General features: G+C 33.7%; 1 protein-coding gene across 1 annotated transcript; it reads left to right on the top strand.

Annotated features, from left to right (window-relative positions):
• Positions 1-2,138: 2,138 nt before the first annotated feature.
• On the top strand, positions 2,139-9,354 carry LOC106881823 (uncharacterized). The gene is made up of 5 exons (XM_089365548.1): positions 2,139-2,637; positions 4,273-4,620; positions 6,491-6,621; positions 8,131-8,407; positions 8,940-9,354. Exons 2-5 carry the CDS (start codon positions 4,287-4,289, stop codon positions 9,224-9,226), a joined length of 1,029 nt encoding a protein of 342 aa, XP_089221674.1. The 5' UTR covers positions 2,139-2,637; positions 4,273-4,286; the 3' UTR covers positions 9,227-9,354.
• Positions 9,355-16,808: the final 7,454 nt, after the last annotated feature.

Here is a 16,808-nt window from a genome sequence, read left to right as displayed (position 1 = left end):
TATGTATGTATATATTGGTGTCTCTGTACATAAGCAGATGTGTGTAAACATGCTCTATGTCTTCAATCTGCAAATTGATTCCACTAACCTCAATTATTCGACCTTCTCTAAAGTTTCCTTTCCAAAGAACTATACCCAACTATTAAGAGTAAAAAATATCTCTGCTATGAAAAGATCACAGTGCTGGTCACAGGATAAGGACAGTTCACCATTTGGCTAGAAAATAATGGCACCATATCATCATCTCAGCCAGCTGCAACAGACATGTATTTATAATTTAAACAAAAAAAAATAACTAAAATACACAAACACAATTAACATCTTCTCTTGCTTTCCCCGACAAAAATAAACTCTTAACTTCATTTCTTCAACACATGATATATTGACTATGTACACACTTGAACATATCTGAGCATGTAAGGTGTATTTGAAACTACTTATACTTGAGAGCATTGTCAACAGAGGACCAGTTATTCCAAGCTGGTTCCTTACTAATGTCAATGTAGAAATGACACTTGGGTTTCTTGATCTAATTGAGCAAACATGTAGCTAAGAAGACTTTTGAAATATTATCAAGCTTCAGTTTGACAATTTTTATCTATGGTTCATCATAGCTGCCGAAAAAAATTATTTTTATCTGTTTTTTTCAGTTCCAGAGCCAGCAAATTTAGATTCTTTATGCAGATTTGTTGGTGTTATTTGCAACTGACTTGCTCAGTCGGGTGATTTTATCTACTTCCTCGGTACAAACTTATAAATATAACCATTATGAGCATTATGAATAAGTGAAATACAAATATACCTTGAATTATGTCGTTTCAACTATTGTCTTTTCCAGGAGAAAACAAAACTCAACTTCAGTTGATTTATCTGACTTTATATCAGTCTCAGCAAACAAATTTAAAGGCGTATAATATTAAAAAAAAATCTGGAAACTGATGTGGAAGAGGAAAATCAGGCTGCCAACAAATTTTTCTGCTTTTAGGAAGAAAAAAGGATTTTATTCTTTATATCTATACTGTTCAGTATCTATGCATTGAATAAAATTTATCTTTCTACTTGTTCTAAATAAAATAGTCTTTTTTTAATAAATTTCAATGAATTTCTAATGTTACATCATTTCTCGAGTTAAGTCACATATTTTGGAATCAATTACTGATGTAAGATGAGGTATTCTTGTATAACTTATTTATTTTATTTATTAAGTTGTGATATGGCTGTATAGTTTAATTATTTATGAAAAATATCAAGAAGCTTGAATAGCTTTTTGGAGATTAGGAAACAGAAATAGAAAGTTGTAATGTTATGGCTTTTACTTAGAGCATCAACAGCATAAGTTTTATTGATATGAAATTGTAGTTATAAGGATTTTAAAATGAAATCTTATCTACAAACTAGAATTTCAGCACTACAATTTATTTGTCATTTATCTTTTATTTCTTACTCGTTTCAGTTATTGGACTGTGGCCATGCTGGTGCACCTCTTTGAGGGGTTTTAGTTGAACAAGTCAACCCCAGTGCTTATTTTTTTGAGCCTGGTATTTACAAGGGTGGGCTGAAAAGTTTGTAGGCCGACAATGACAGAGTGATGCTTGAGCTGTGGAATCTTGCATACATTAATTTCAACTATTCTTTTAAAAGTGGACAGCTGAATTTAGGAGGGAAAGGGAGAGCCTTGAATATGACCCAAAGTTTGGACACCCTGCAGCTGTCACCATCAAGGAAAACATTGACCATGTTCACCACATGATGATGGATGTTAGGTGATTGACTATAAATCAAATAACCAATTTTCTTAGCATATCCCATAATTGAGTTGAGAATATTCTGCACAATGAATTTAGCATGACAAAGGTTTCTTCTTGGTGGGTGCCACATCTGACACCTAATCAAAAGCACACCAGGCTGATCACATCACAGGTAATATCTACATACACAATGGGCTTCTTTCAGTTTCTGTTTACCAAATCTACTCACAAGGCTTTTGTCAGCCCAAGGTTATAGTAGAAGACTCTTACCTAAGGTGCGACAGTGGGACTGAACCTGGAACCATATGGTTGGGAAGCAAGCTTCTTACTACACTGTCACATCTGCGCCTATTGGTTCGTGTGACTAATTACTTATTCTGCTCCTACCCCACAACTGAGTGGCTAGTGGTAGGAAGAACACCAGTACATACACATATGCGTGCATGCACACACACACACACACACATTAAATACTTTGAAAGCTAAAATTATTATTTTGTCTGTCTTCCATAGTTAACTTCTACTGTTTAAAGAAGGAGAGAAAAGCACTCTGGCCTTTTTTTTTTTTTTTTTGCTAAATTAAAAATAAAGAGATAAAATAAAAAATAAATAAGTAAACATAATAAATAAATAAATCTTTAGCAAACCACTTGAGGCAGATTTACCAAAACCACAGGTGAGTCAAGGCATACAAGACACCTGATCACTTTAGCAATCTTCGTTCCACATTCATTCTGTGAAATTTGTTGACACACTGGGTGTTGTATGTTGGCTTCAGCAAGCACTCAGCAGAACAACTTTTGAATTATACGCTGTTTAACTGTGTTTCGCTGTCACATTTATAAATTAGCTCTCTCCATCATCACAAAACACCAGAAGACCGATACAAGTAAGTTGAAATCTTAACAGTTTTATTCTTTCTTGAAGAGACTATTTTCTCATTTGTTTTGTATTTTAAAATTTTTATTTTATATTTCCAAAGATTTTTTAAAGAAATTATATGGAATTTAGAAAATAAATCATTGTGATTCTAGTTCTTAAATTTTATATATAGTATAAAGGTAGTTTGATACCATTTTAATTAATTTACAATTTTATTAACTAATATAAATGAAAAACATGGTAAAGAAGTAGTTTAGGTTATATTACTAGAAATTTGGAAAATAGATAGAACAAGATACTATACTGATGTTGAATTTTGGCACAAGGCCAGCAATTTCAGGGAAGTGGGTAAGTCGATTACATCAACTCCAGAGTTCAGCTGGTACTTATTTTATTAACCCCCAAAAGAAGAAAGGTAAAGTCGACCTCAGTGGAATTTGAACTCAGTACATGAAAATGAATGAAATGCCACTAAGCATATTAACAATTCTGCCAGCTCACCACCTTAGAACAAGATATTATATTGCAAGATCCAACTTTGGACAAAAATGGCAGTTAAATGATGACAGTGCTGATGGTAGTGATAACAATAATACAATCAAATGATGATGGAAACAGTAAGATGATATCAATGATGAGAACAATGATATCCGAAGATGACAAGGATATCAGTAAGAGAGGTGATGATGATAATGATGGAGGTCGACTTAGTTTTTATCCTTTCAAGATCAATAAAATAAAGTACCAATCAAGTACTGGGTTGATATAACCAATGGAACCCTTCCCACTAAAATTGCTGGCCTTGTTGTTGTCATCGCTGTCATCATCGTCGTCATTATTATTATTCCATATTTGCACAACAGATGAGAATGTTGGAAAAAAATTCCTACCATTGGGTTACAACTAGTAACCTTAGATGTCAAGTATCCTAGCTGTCCCTAATAATACTGTTTTTTTGGAGCTGCACTAAACTAGGTTTTATGCCTGTTTCCTCAATCCATTTGTTTAGGAATAGTTCCTAATGCACTTATAATTACAGGGATACATTTTACCCGCACTTTCCACAGCCTCTATAATTTAATGGCTCGGTCCTGGTACTTTGTTATTTTCTCTACACCTTTCATATTAACTTTTTCATCATTTGGGACTCTAAAGTCAATTACCTGGCACTTTCTCTTCTTTTTGCCTACTGCTACTAAATCAGGCTGTGTAATCACTGCTGATTACCTGTCTCTTTTTTATGACTTGTGTCACCTGAGTAGAGATCTACTTTCCATTTCCTCAGGCTATAGCTAATTAACTCTCTTATGTTGTCTGCAATACTGAATATATTCAATCATCCACTTATTCATGAGTGTAGAATTATGTCATAGGCCTTCTCATAATCTATCCATGCTATTGCTAAATTTTTCATTCTAGATTTCACTTCTTTTAGGACTACTTTGTCTCTGTATAAAAGATCGTGCCTTCTTCCTACATTCTTTTTGTTCTTCTGGCAGCAAATTCTGGCTGTCAAAGTGCTCATAAATACTTTCTGAGAGCATTCCTCTTAACAGCTTCCACACCAATGGTAAGCACATGATTGGTCTATAATTACTAGCTATATATATATATATATATATATATGTTCTTTTTGTTCCAGATAATTCTAACATAATGTGGACTCTGGGAATTATTACAATAACACTCATCTCACACACGCTATCTGTTGGTGAAGATTATTTGGGCTATGGAAATCAAGACCCCCAATATGATGGCTGGAATGACAATGGTTTGTGGAATTATGGTCGCAGAAATAACTCTTATTCTCCTATGGTTGCACATCAGAAATCTTTCCGGCAATATCCCAGTTTTCCACGACAGGGTTCATTCTTTGGAGATTTCTCTTTAAATGGTGAGTGGGGCTATTTTAGATTATGGAAGCAGCCTGAATATGCAGCTCAACACAAGTCTTATGAGCCTCAATATCATGGACATAACTTTTTTGAAGGTAAACAGAAAAATCAACCAATCAATCAATCAATCAATCAGTCGACAATTATTTATATCAGTGATTCTCAACCAGGTTCCATATGGCACTTGGGGTTTCATATAAGATTTTGGTGTTAAAATTTATGTGCTATAAATTGCTTATATTTCTATGATACACAAATTATTTTGGAAATTTTTTTTGGAAATTTTTTTATACACTTCCAAATAATATTTAATTATAAAAATATAATAGGATTTTTTAAACATTAAATGGCTAAGAGGATCCATCTGAGTAAAATGGGAATTAAAGGGGTCAATAGGTAAAAAATGGTTGAGAAGCATTGATTTTATATCATTAATTATTTTGTTTATTTATATCTAAGGTACAGTTGTGATTAAATGAATGTGTGTGCGAATGAATGTGGGTATCCATGTGCGTATGTATGCATATGTGTGTGTGTGTGCATGTGAGTGTGTATATACATGTGTGTGTGTTCATGTGTGCATGTATGTATGCATGTGTGTAAGCATATGAGTGTATTTGTGTGCATGTGTCCATGTTAGTGTGTGTATGCATGTGCATGTGTTTGTGTGTGTATATGAGTCTGTGTATGCAAGTGTGTATGTGTATGCATGTGTGTATGTGTATACATGTGTGTGTGTGTGTGTGTGCATGTGAGTGTGTATATGCATGTGTGTGTATTCATGTGTGCATGTATGTATGCATGTGTGTGTGTGCATGTGTAAGCATATGAGTGTATTTGTGTGCATGTGTCCATGTGAGTGTGTATACGCATGTGCATATGTATGCATGTGTTTGTGTAAATGAGTCTGTGTATGCATGTGTGTATGTGTATACATGTGTATGCATGTGTGTATGTGTATACGTGTGTGTGTGTGTGTGTGTGTGTGTGTGTGCATGTGTGTATGTTTGTGCATACCCATGTCTTGACATCATGGTCATAAACAAACATTGCCATCATACAACCAATGTTGTTCGTTTCCAGTCTTCTGCAAAAAACGTGTGGGAAAATCTTGCCTTACCTGAAAACAGGTGATGACTGTTGACAACTGGAATGGCAACCAGTTGTCGAAAATCTGCCTCAACAAATTCTGTCTGACCTATACAAGCATAGAAGAGTGGATGCTAAATGAAGATGATGATCATCACAGATGTGTTAATTAGAATTAATTTACCTTTCATTAGCAGAAGTATGTACTGCAATAGAGTATTAACCCTTTCAACTTCAGCAGGAATGGGCAGAAGTTAAATAAGTTCAGTGACATTCATTCCATTTCCCAGCAACAACTTTAATCCTAAAGCCAACAAGGGAACTTCTATGTGGTCAACCAGCTAGAAATAACAACCAAATCGCCCTCAAATCACAATTTACTGTCTTAAAAAAAAGAAGAAAACATATTTGTCCAAATAATACAGACCTGTATACATCATCATCATTCTACATCTTTCTTTCTATCTTACTTAAAACGATGACTTCTCTTTTATTTTTTTACCTTTCTGATATCATTTTTCAATGATATCAAAAATGAGTCAGTTTGGGCAAAAGAGTTACATTTTTTATTAATCTAGTTTTATATCTGACACTTCAAATCAGGGGAATAGGTATAATTGTCATCATTATTGTCGTTTTCTTTTTCTTCTTCTGATACTTGCCCAAGATACTGTATGGTAGGATGGAACCTGAAACCACATGGTTACAAAGCTAGTTTCTTAACCACATAATTATGCCTGTCCCTGTGTTTATAATTTATTTTTATATTTAGTGTAAAATTTTTTTATTTAACTAGCAAAAGAATACCATACTCAATATTTTCACAGTAAAATCTATACTTCTTGTGAAATTTCATATCTTTATTTTTTATGATAGATTTTGCAAGAGCATTCAAAGAAATGTGTTGCCGATTTGAAGACCGATTTCTGAAGAACTTTGCCAATTTTGGCAATAATTATCAAGAAGGCAAAAGGAGTAAATTGTTTCTTCTTGACCTTTCTTCACAGGTAAGAAAGTTTTCTTTTAATTTTGAACTTGTTTCAAAAATTGGACTGCAGCCATCCTGGGGCACTGCTCTGAAGAGGTTAGTCAAACAAATCAACCCCAATACTACATTTTTTTCTTGAAGTCTGATATTCATTTCTTTGGTCTCTTGATGAACTGCTGAGTTATGGGAACACTGACAAACCAACACCGGTTGTTAAGTGGTGGTGGTGTTCAAACATAAAGACATGTGTGTATGTGTTGTGTGTGTGTGTGTGTGTACGCATGTGTATGTGTGTGTGTATACACGTACATATACATATATATATACATATATATACGTATATATATAGATATATATAGATATATATAGATATGCATATACATATATATATATATATACGTTTATTATATAAATATACATTTACCATCATCATCAACATCATTGTTTAACATCTTTTTTTCCATGCTGGCATGGGTGAGACATTATACACGCACATACACACACACATGCGCACACACACACACACACACACACGCACGCGTGCACACACACACACACACACTACATGGAAGCCCAATGGGCTTCCATATAGTTTCAGTCTACCAAATTCACTCACATGGCATTGGTTGGCCTAGGGCTATAGTAGAAGACACTTGCACAAGGTGTCACAGCCAAACCCAAAACCACATAGTTACATTTTGAGCTTCTTAACGTCAGAGCCATACCCATGCCTTGGTATTCACAGTTTCAAAACCAACCATACGAATCCTATGAACATAAAGGGGAAAATAAGAATCGTAGGAATGTAGTTCTAAATGATGAGGGGAAAAGGTAGTGCTTTAAATAGAACAAATGTAAGGCAAACCACATTTGTGTTATCAGATTGTCTTTTTATAGGGATGCCTTTGTAACTAACTAGAGTATCAACATTTTTTATCAAGTCACAAAGTCCTAAAGACTATAAACCATTTAAAATCTCCTCTCTATGTTTGTCTGTCTCTCTCTCTCTCTCTCTTTTCATATACACACACACACATACACGTTTTTATGTACATATATAATGCAAGAGAGTTAGGGTAACCAATTATTGTTACACTAGTGTTATACCAAGTGTAATAAGTGGGTGCTGGTAAAAGGGCAGTTATTTCACCCTAAATTTATATAGCAATTAGAAAATGGAGGATAATATGCTGTACCCAACGACTTGCAGACAGTGTATTCCGTTGAATTAATTTACTTATTTTGTAACTAAAATGACAAAAAACCACAAAATACAAATGTTTATGACAAACTATGTTATATTGACTATTGGGTTTACAAATATAAAGTACATTAGGAATTTGAGAATAAACAGAAACTTACAGCTACACATATACTGTGTTTTCAAATAGAGCACATTCATAAGAGATATTATCTCTGGATGAATACAAACAGTAACTTGCCTTTGACTAATGTATTTACATTAAATATGATAAAAAGATTTTATTATTATTTTTTATTTTGATTTATACATTTAATGATCTTGCAGATGTCTCCAGATGAATTATCTCACATTAAAGAGAGTCTTACTTTAATGGTCGACAATATGTGTCTGCCAAAAAGCAGCACCCGTACATTTGACCATACTGTTGATGTCCATTCTTTAACGCTGATCACGAACAATGACAATGTGAAGCAATATCACTCAGAAACAAAAAGCATTGAACAACTTAAAGAAGCCATCCATAAGCTGAATGGACATGATGGAGTCAGTTGTGTAACTTCTCTGTTGAAGAAAGCATATACTCACATTGATAAGTACACAGGTCAGTTCTTACATGGCTTCATAATAAGCTTGCCAATATTTTCTAAAAACTATTGCAGCCATATCAAGTTGATGTTATCTTTATCTTTTGTGTGTTCAGTCACTGGACTGAGGTTATGTTGGGACACTGCCTTGAAGTTTTTGGAGGTTTTTTTAAACAATTTTTTCTGACAAACAGTTAATCTCCAATACATTTTTTAAAGTCTAGTACTTATTCTATTGGTCTCTTTCACCAAACTGCTAAGTTACAAATATGTAAACAAACCAACATCAGTTTTCAAGCGGTTTCAAGTATATATATATATATATATATATATATATATATATATATATATATATATTACACAGTTTTCAACTACCAAATTCACTCAGAAGGCATTGGTCAAGGCACTTGTGGGACTGAACCCAAAAACATATGGTTGCAAAGAGACTTTCTAAATCACACTACCATTCCTGTGTCGGTGTTATTATCTTTTTATTTATTTTTTTAATAAATTCTTTTGATTTTTAATATTTTCATCATTTCTTTGCAGATGGATCCAAAACACGCATTAAATACGATGTGCTTCTAATAACAGATGGCCGATCAACATGCCGTTCGTCGTACTACAGAGAGGCATGGAAACTGCGCTCTGTTGCACACGTGTCTGTATTAACAATTATTAAGAGGGATCAGGTTACCAATAAAAAGATTAAAATAACTGATATAGCTTCTGATAGTTCTACAGATAATGTGTATAGTTTCAGAAGCTGTAATGATTTCCTCGGTATGATGAAACACATCAACACCTCTCCTTGCAAACGATGTCCAGCAATTTGATTTCTGTATGAATAATATTCAATGACCAAACAGAATCGCAGCTACAAGGCTAAAACCACTTATTTCTTTATTGGATAATAAAAAGTTGACAAAAATGCACACTATATATAACAACATACAAACATGCATGCATATATACATATACATGTAAATATTGCACACTCATATATATATATATATATATATATATATATATATATATATATATATATTATATTATATATATATTATATATTTATGATGTGTGTGTGTGAGTGTATGTGCATGTATGTGTATATGTACATATATGATATATAACATATATATACATACATACATATATATATATATATACATATATATATATATATATATATATATATATATATATATATATATATATATATATACATACATACATACATACATACATATATATATATATATATATATATATATATATATATATATACATATACAGGCACGTATATATACATACATATTATATTTATTTATGGTTTCTATCTATAGTAATTAAACATTTATATCTATATCTTCAATAGTTAGAAAATGCTTGATTTGTATATACTTTTGTCTATACCTTTATTTAACTATTGAAGCATTATGGTGCTGAAATACAAATGACATGTTTGTGAATACAAATTTTGTGGCATGCACTATTTCATACTTTTATGAAAAATGCATTACTCTGCTTGTTTCAGGCTGATTGACACATTAACCCTTTTGTTACCATATTTCTGTCAAGAAACACTGACTTTGTTTCAATTAATTTTTAAAATAATTTTTTAAAAAATTAGTAAAATTAACTCTGTCATTATCAAGCTGGGATTTGGCAAATAAATTAACAAGGTATTTCCATAGGTTTTCATTTTGATCACTTTAAAATGGTAAGTTTGATTCAAGGAACCAAGGATAGTCTTGGACAGCATATCAAGGTATATAGATAAATGTTATAACATATAAATATCTGTATTTATAAATTCCATACCATTTAAATATATTGGTTTTTACAAGTAATAATCATAACTCTTTAATTCTATTCCCATCTTTTAAAACAATACATTTTTCAGCAGGTATGGCTTCTTAATAATGATTTCTTAGATAAAGGTGGCAAGCTGGTAGAATCATAAGCACACCGGGCAAAATGCTAAGTTGTATTTCATCTATCTTTATGTTCTGAGTTTGAATTCCACCAAGGTCGACTTTGCCCTTCATCCTTTCAGAGTTGATAAAATAAGTACCATTTGAGCACTGGGTTGATATAATCAACTTAATAGCACACCCAAAATTGCTGGCCTTGTGCCAAAATTGGAAACCAATATATAAAGTAGTGTAATGCAAATCAGATGTTAAATAAGACTGTATAAAGTTGAAAAGTAGGGAGACGATGTGAGATGATGTGAGGTGTGTGGGCTTGGAGGTGAGAGAGGGATGCTCTGTGACAGAGACAGAAGTCAGAAGTACATAGAGATTGATATAGTGGGTGACAAATAAAGGCAGTGGGGGAAACAATAATAGATATGAGGGAGTGTTCAAGGAAAAGGGGTACTCAGTGGAAAATGAAGTGGGAAGAGATGATATCAAGAAAAACGGAATGGGTGACAAAAAACATGGTTCCAGAGAGAGAGATAACTTGTAGCACAAAAGGCAGGTGAAATATGTGCAGTTCTACTCTCAAAAAAGTTCAGCAATTGAATAAATAGGGTTTTAGTTAGAAGAGTGATGGAGCAATTAATAATCAGAAGTGAAGTTGCAGAGAAGGCTTGACAGGGACAGATTACATGCAGGGACATAGACATAAAGGACAGGCTTTTAGGACCTCAATTTTTGCTGAGATGAATGTCTTCTTAAGCACAGCAAAGCACTAGTTACTGTGATTCTTTGTCATCTCCTCCATGAGATTCTGGCCTAGATGAGATGTAATTTGGTTTTGTGTCAGGCTGAATTTCTACTGATGCTCTCTTTTTGGCAAGGTAACCGTAGGAGAAGTATTTAACCAAAAATAAATAACTGCACTTAGTATTTGTCAACCTAGAGAAAACCTTCAACAGGGTCTCTTGCTTCCTGATCTGGTAGTCACTGTGGAAGCTTGTAGTAGACAAATGGCTGGTGAGAACCATTCAAGCCATGTATAGGGATGCTATCAGTAAGGTGAGATTTAACAATGAGTACAGCAATGAATTTAGGGGGCAAGTAGGAGTTCTCAGTACCCTCCAATTCATCAGAGATCTCCAGACCAAGACAAAAGAGTTTAAGACTGGTGGTACATGAGAATGCTTCTATGCAGATGACCGTGTTCTTATAGCTGGATCTGAAAAGGAATTACGAAAGAAATTCCAGGTGTGGCAAAAAAAAAAAAAAAAAAAAGGAATCAAAAGTCCTTAAAGTTAACTTAGCAAAAACCAAAGTTCTAGTCAGCAAGAAAACAGAGAGATCTTTACTTCCTTCAGATATACCACCCTGCTCACCCAGTGCAAGCTATGGACACACAAAGAATGCATTAGAATCACAGAAAGTTTAACAGAGAAAATATGTTCTTAGTGTTTATTGCAGAAGTGATAAACATTAAAAACACACAAGAAACAGATTTTCTCAAATGCCCAGGAGAATCCTTAGAAGTAGTAGATAGTTTTTGTTACCTAGGTGATCTAATTAGCAGCAGAAGAGGTTGTTATGAAAGTATTGTCGCTGGAATAACAATAGGATGGAGACAGTTCAGAGAGGTATTACCACTGTTGATAACAAAAGGCCTCTCTCAAAGTGAAAGGCAGACTCTATGATGCTAGTGTACAAACAACAAAGCTACATAGGAGTGAAATGTGGGTTGTGAATGCAGAGACTATGCAAAGACTGTAAAGAAATGAAGCCAGAATGCTCTGCTGAATGTACAATGTCGGTGTGCAAGTACAACAAAGTGCAAATATGTTGAGAGAAAAACTGAGCGTAAGAGACATCAGATGCAGGGTGCAAGAGAGAAGATTGCTCTGGAATGGTCATGTGATGTGTATGAATGTGGACAGCAGTATAAAGAATTGTCAATTGCTGAATGTGGATAGAACCTGTGGAAGAATGAGACCCAGTGGGATAAAGTAATGAATACACATACAATATACATACAAATATGTACATACATACATACACACACACATGTATGTATATATATATATATATATATATATATATATAGAGAGAGAGAGAGAGAGAGAGAGAGAGATTCAGATGAATATGGTACTTAAGTTGAGGCACCAGAATTTAGTAAGGTATTATCCATACAATTTCAAAGTAAGGTGATTAAAATCAAAATAAGCAACAAGGATATCCAGAGGTAATGCAGTACAATCGTTTCAGGCAACTCCATTTAATTGAACAATGCAATCATTACATCAATTTAAAATGCAGAGCACTCCTCAGCTGCACAAAGACATAGAATTTAATTAAATTAGAACAGATGATATTAAAAATATCAATGTTTGATGATAATTTAGTAATTCTCCTAGAAATACCGATTTTAATACATTAGGGAGGTGATTTGAAGCTGGTGGGTTTACGTCCCCGTAACTTAGTGGTTCGGCAAAAAAGACCGATAGAATAAGTACTAGGCTTACAAAGAATAAGTCCTGGGGTCGATTTGCTCGACTAAAGGCAGTGCTCCAACATGGCTACAGTCAAATGACTGAAACAAGTAAAAAAAAGAGTAATGTGTCCATCAGTTCTAATTTAATTAAATTCTATGTCTTTGTATAGCTGAGGATTGCTCTGAATTTTAAATTCATGTAATGATTGCATTGTTCAATTAAATGGAGTTGCATGAAACGATTGTACTGCATTACCTCTGGATATCCTTGTTGCTTATATTGAGTTATATATATATATATATATATATATATATATATATATATATATATATATATATATATATATATATATATATATATATATATATATATACATATATATATACACACACACATACATATATACGTATGTGTGTGTGTGTTTGCATGTATGTATGTATGTATAAGTGTGTTAGGTATTATATAAGGGAGACAATTTTAACATTTCTGGAACGAATTCTCAAGTCTAGGTCCTTACATAAATAATAGATATTTTCTGTTTATTCTTATTGCCCTTTAATACACCTTAATTTTTAATGGAAAAAAATATTATCAAGTAAGTTTTCGAAAACATTTATAGAATGAAAAATGTTTAATAAAAAGTTTAACATGAGTAACCTTTCCATACATGACACAATGCAGATTTCAACATTAAAATGGCTGATTGCATACTTACAAGTGTTTTCAACACTAAACATATAAAATAGAAAACAATTTGAACCAGCACACTACCAAATACTTATTTTATTGTCTCGTCTTAAACAATTCTTCAGATCACTGGTTTTATCTAGAATTTGATAAAGGTTATTACCCATCTATAGATATTTCTGATCATGAAAATGCCAAGTAAATTGATTTGATCGTTTTAACAACAATTAGATCAAGTAAAAACTAAAGCATAAAAGTCACTATCTTTTCATTGTATGACATAGATACATCACATAGTTGTTCATTTTTTCTTTATAAAAAAAACAAAATCAATATCTTCTCCTGAAGGTCAATAACTAGTAGTTATTTAATATTTTATATGGAGCTTGCAAGACAGTGTGAGCATTACAACTACTTGAACACACACATATACATAGGCACATAATTGCTTACATTGGCACAAGACCAGAAAAGCACACAAAAGCAGTATTTAATCAAATCAACCATTGCTCTCCCATTGCTGGCAAAAAAACCTTTCCTTTTCCCTTCTATAACTTTTAGCTTTGGGTGCCCAATCTCTAATTTTCATCAAATCTATTCAATTCATCCTCCTGGCTTACTCACTGTTGTCATCTCTTTCTTTTGCAGTCCCTCAAAAATCCACCTTTTATCTTTTATATTTTGTAAAGAATAAAAAGTTTTGAATGGTACAACAATGCACTATAGAACAAAAAAAATGGACTATATACCTGTTATAATTTAGTTATCTATAGTCCGATGATATTTCAGAATACAATTCCTTCTTCAGATATTCTTAGATGGAGTCTCTGCTATAAGGAATTGTATTCCGAAATATCATCGGACTATAGATAACTAAATTACAACAGGTATATAGTCCATTTATGTATTATAGTGCATTGTTGTACCATTCAAAACTTTTATTCTTTACAAACAATACACAATGCTTCAAGCGAACTGCAATACTCTCCTTTTATATTTTACTTGTTTCAGTCACTGGACTGTAGCATGCTGGGGTACCACCTCGAAGAATTTTAGTCAAACAAATTGACTCTAGTACTTATCTTTTAAATTTGGTATCCATTCTATCACTCTCTTTTGCTGAACCACTAAGCCACAGGGATGTAAACAAACTAACATCAACACACAAATATACATGTGTGTGTGTATTGTAATAACAATAATCCTTGGATGGAATTTATAAACATTTAATGCATCGCTACATCTGTTTCCACTAATCACATGTCTCTTAAGATTACAGTCCGTATTCCAGGAATGATTACAGTGTAGTTTGTTGTTTCCATGGGCATCAGATAGATCATCTTCATGGATTTATTTCTTCAGGAGATATAGCATTAATGGATGTTTATCAGAAGGATGTTTATCCCTTTTGACCAGTGTGGAGGTTGGTTGAGTTACATAAAATTTGGTAGGCAGAAAGTGAAAGAAGCCCATTGTGTGTGTGTGTTTTCCCCTCCACCACTTGACAACTGGTGCTAGTGTGATTATATCCCCCATAGCTTAGTTTTTCAGCAAAAGACTGATAAAATAAGTGCCAGGCTTTAAAAAAAATCCTGGGGTCGATATGTTTGACTAAAACCCTTCAAAGTGGTGCTCCAGCATGACTGCAGTCCAATGACTGAAACAGGTAAAAAAATAAAAGAAAAAAGCCTTGTGAGTGGATTTGGTAGATGGAAACTGAAAGAAGCCCGTCGTATATATGTGTATATATATATATGTATGTGTTTGTCCCTCCACCATCGCTTGACAACCGATGGTGGTGTGTTTACGGCAAAAGACACCGATAGAATAAGTACTAGGCTTCCAAAGAATAAGTCCTGGGGTTGATTTGCTCAACTAAAAGGCGGTGCTCCAGCATGGCCGCAGTCAAATGACTGAAACAAGTAAAAGAGTAAAGAGTAAGTTGACCAATATATTTCTGGTTATAACAGGTAACTAACTAATCAGAATGTCACTATACTTTTCCCATCTTTGACTGGGCCTATGCATAAAGTATTGTATAGACGTCCATCCTCAACACATTTCCTGTCTTCACTTTCTCTTTTAGCTCCACCTTCTCATTCATTTCAGTCACCAGCCTATCATTCATATCTCAAATTTTCCCAATTGTGATACTTGTTGACTGCCATTCATTCGTCTCTAGTTGCCTCATGGTATTAGCATGAGACAGTCTGAATTGCAGGAAATTGTGCTTTCCACTCCTTAATGTAAAGTTACCCCATATAAACAACTTCAAACAGTATCTAGAATGTATTACCGCCACCACTCCCTAGTTGCCTATCTTTCTCTCACTGTCCTCTCTCACCCACAGCTTTTTCCTCACCTCCAGACCCTTTCATCTCTCCCTTTCTGGCCTTATACCCCATGATCACCATACTCTTCTTCCTTTCAATTCTATCTCTGAATACTCATCACCGTCATCTATTTTCTCTTTTTCATGTATATATGGGGTCCGGGGGCAGTACACACTCTACGCTAGTGTATGTTTGTATAGATGGATGGATATACGACGGGCTTCTTTCAGCTTCCATTACAAGGCTTTTGGTCAGCCTGAGGCTATAGAAGACACATGCCCAAGGTGCCATACAGTGGGATTGAACTGGGAACCATGTGGTTACCACACAGCCACTCCTGCGCCTATATGAATTTATATACATGTGTGTGTGTGTGTATGTGTCCCAACACCACCGCATGACAACCAGTGCTGGTGTGTTTAAGTAACCATGACCTAGCGATTCGGCAAAAGACTACGATAGAATAAGTACAAGGCTTAAAAAAGAAAATAAGTATTGGGATCGATTAGTTCGACTAAGGGCGGTGCTTCGGCATGGCCGCAGTCAAATGACTGAAACAAGTAAAATAAAGGACTATATATATATATATATATATATATATATTTAATAATGTGAAACTTAATTTAATTTTAATTTTTAATAAATTGATTTTAATTGAGTTTTTACCTGTAATTTTGGATTTTTATCCCTATTATTATTATTATTATTATTATTATTATTATTATTATTATTATTATTATTATTATTTATGTATGTATGTATGTGTGTATGTATATAAGCGCAGGCGTGGCTGTTAAGAAGTTTGCTTTGCAACCACATGGTTCCGGGTCCAGTCCCACTGCGTGACACCTACTTCAACCTCGAGCTGACCAAGGCAGCGTGGATGGATTTGGTAGACGGAAACGGAAAGAAACCCATCGTGTGTGTGTCTGTGTGTCTGTCTATGTATCTATGTTTGTCCCCCACCACCGATTACGACCAGTGTTG

Source organism: Octopus bimaculoides, chromosome 18, assembly GCF_046866305.1.
Source record: "Octopus bimaculoides isolate indiv1 chromosome 18, ASM4686630v1, whole genome shotgun sequence".
Taxonomy (NCBI): Eukaryota; Metazoa; Mollusca; class Cephalopoda; order Octopoda; family Octopodidae; genus Octopus; species Octopus bimaculoides.
Note: the sequence above shows the minus strand (reverse complement) of the source record. Positions and strands in the feature narration are given on the sequence as shown.

What these genes read in the sequence shown, in the direction of transcription:
- LOC106881823 (XM_089365548.1), top strand. Translation starts at nt 4,287, where the DNA reads ATGTGGACTCTGGGAATTATTACAATAACACTCATCTCACACACGCTA. An exon ending in TGGACATAACTTTTTTGAAG is followed by an intron (nt 4,621 to 6,490) that starts GTAAACAGAAAA and finishes TTTTTATGATAG; the next exon opens with ATTTTGCAAGAGCATTCAAA. An exon ending in TTCTTGACCTTTCTTCACAG is followed by an intron (nt 6,622 to 8,130) that starts GTAAGAAAGTTT and finishes ATGATCTTGCAG; the next exon opens with ATGTCTCCAGATGAATTATC.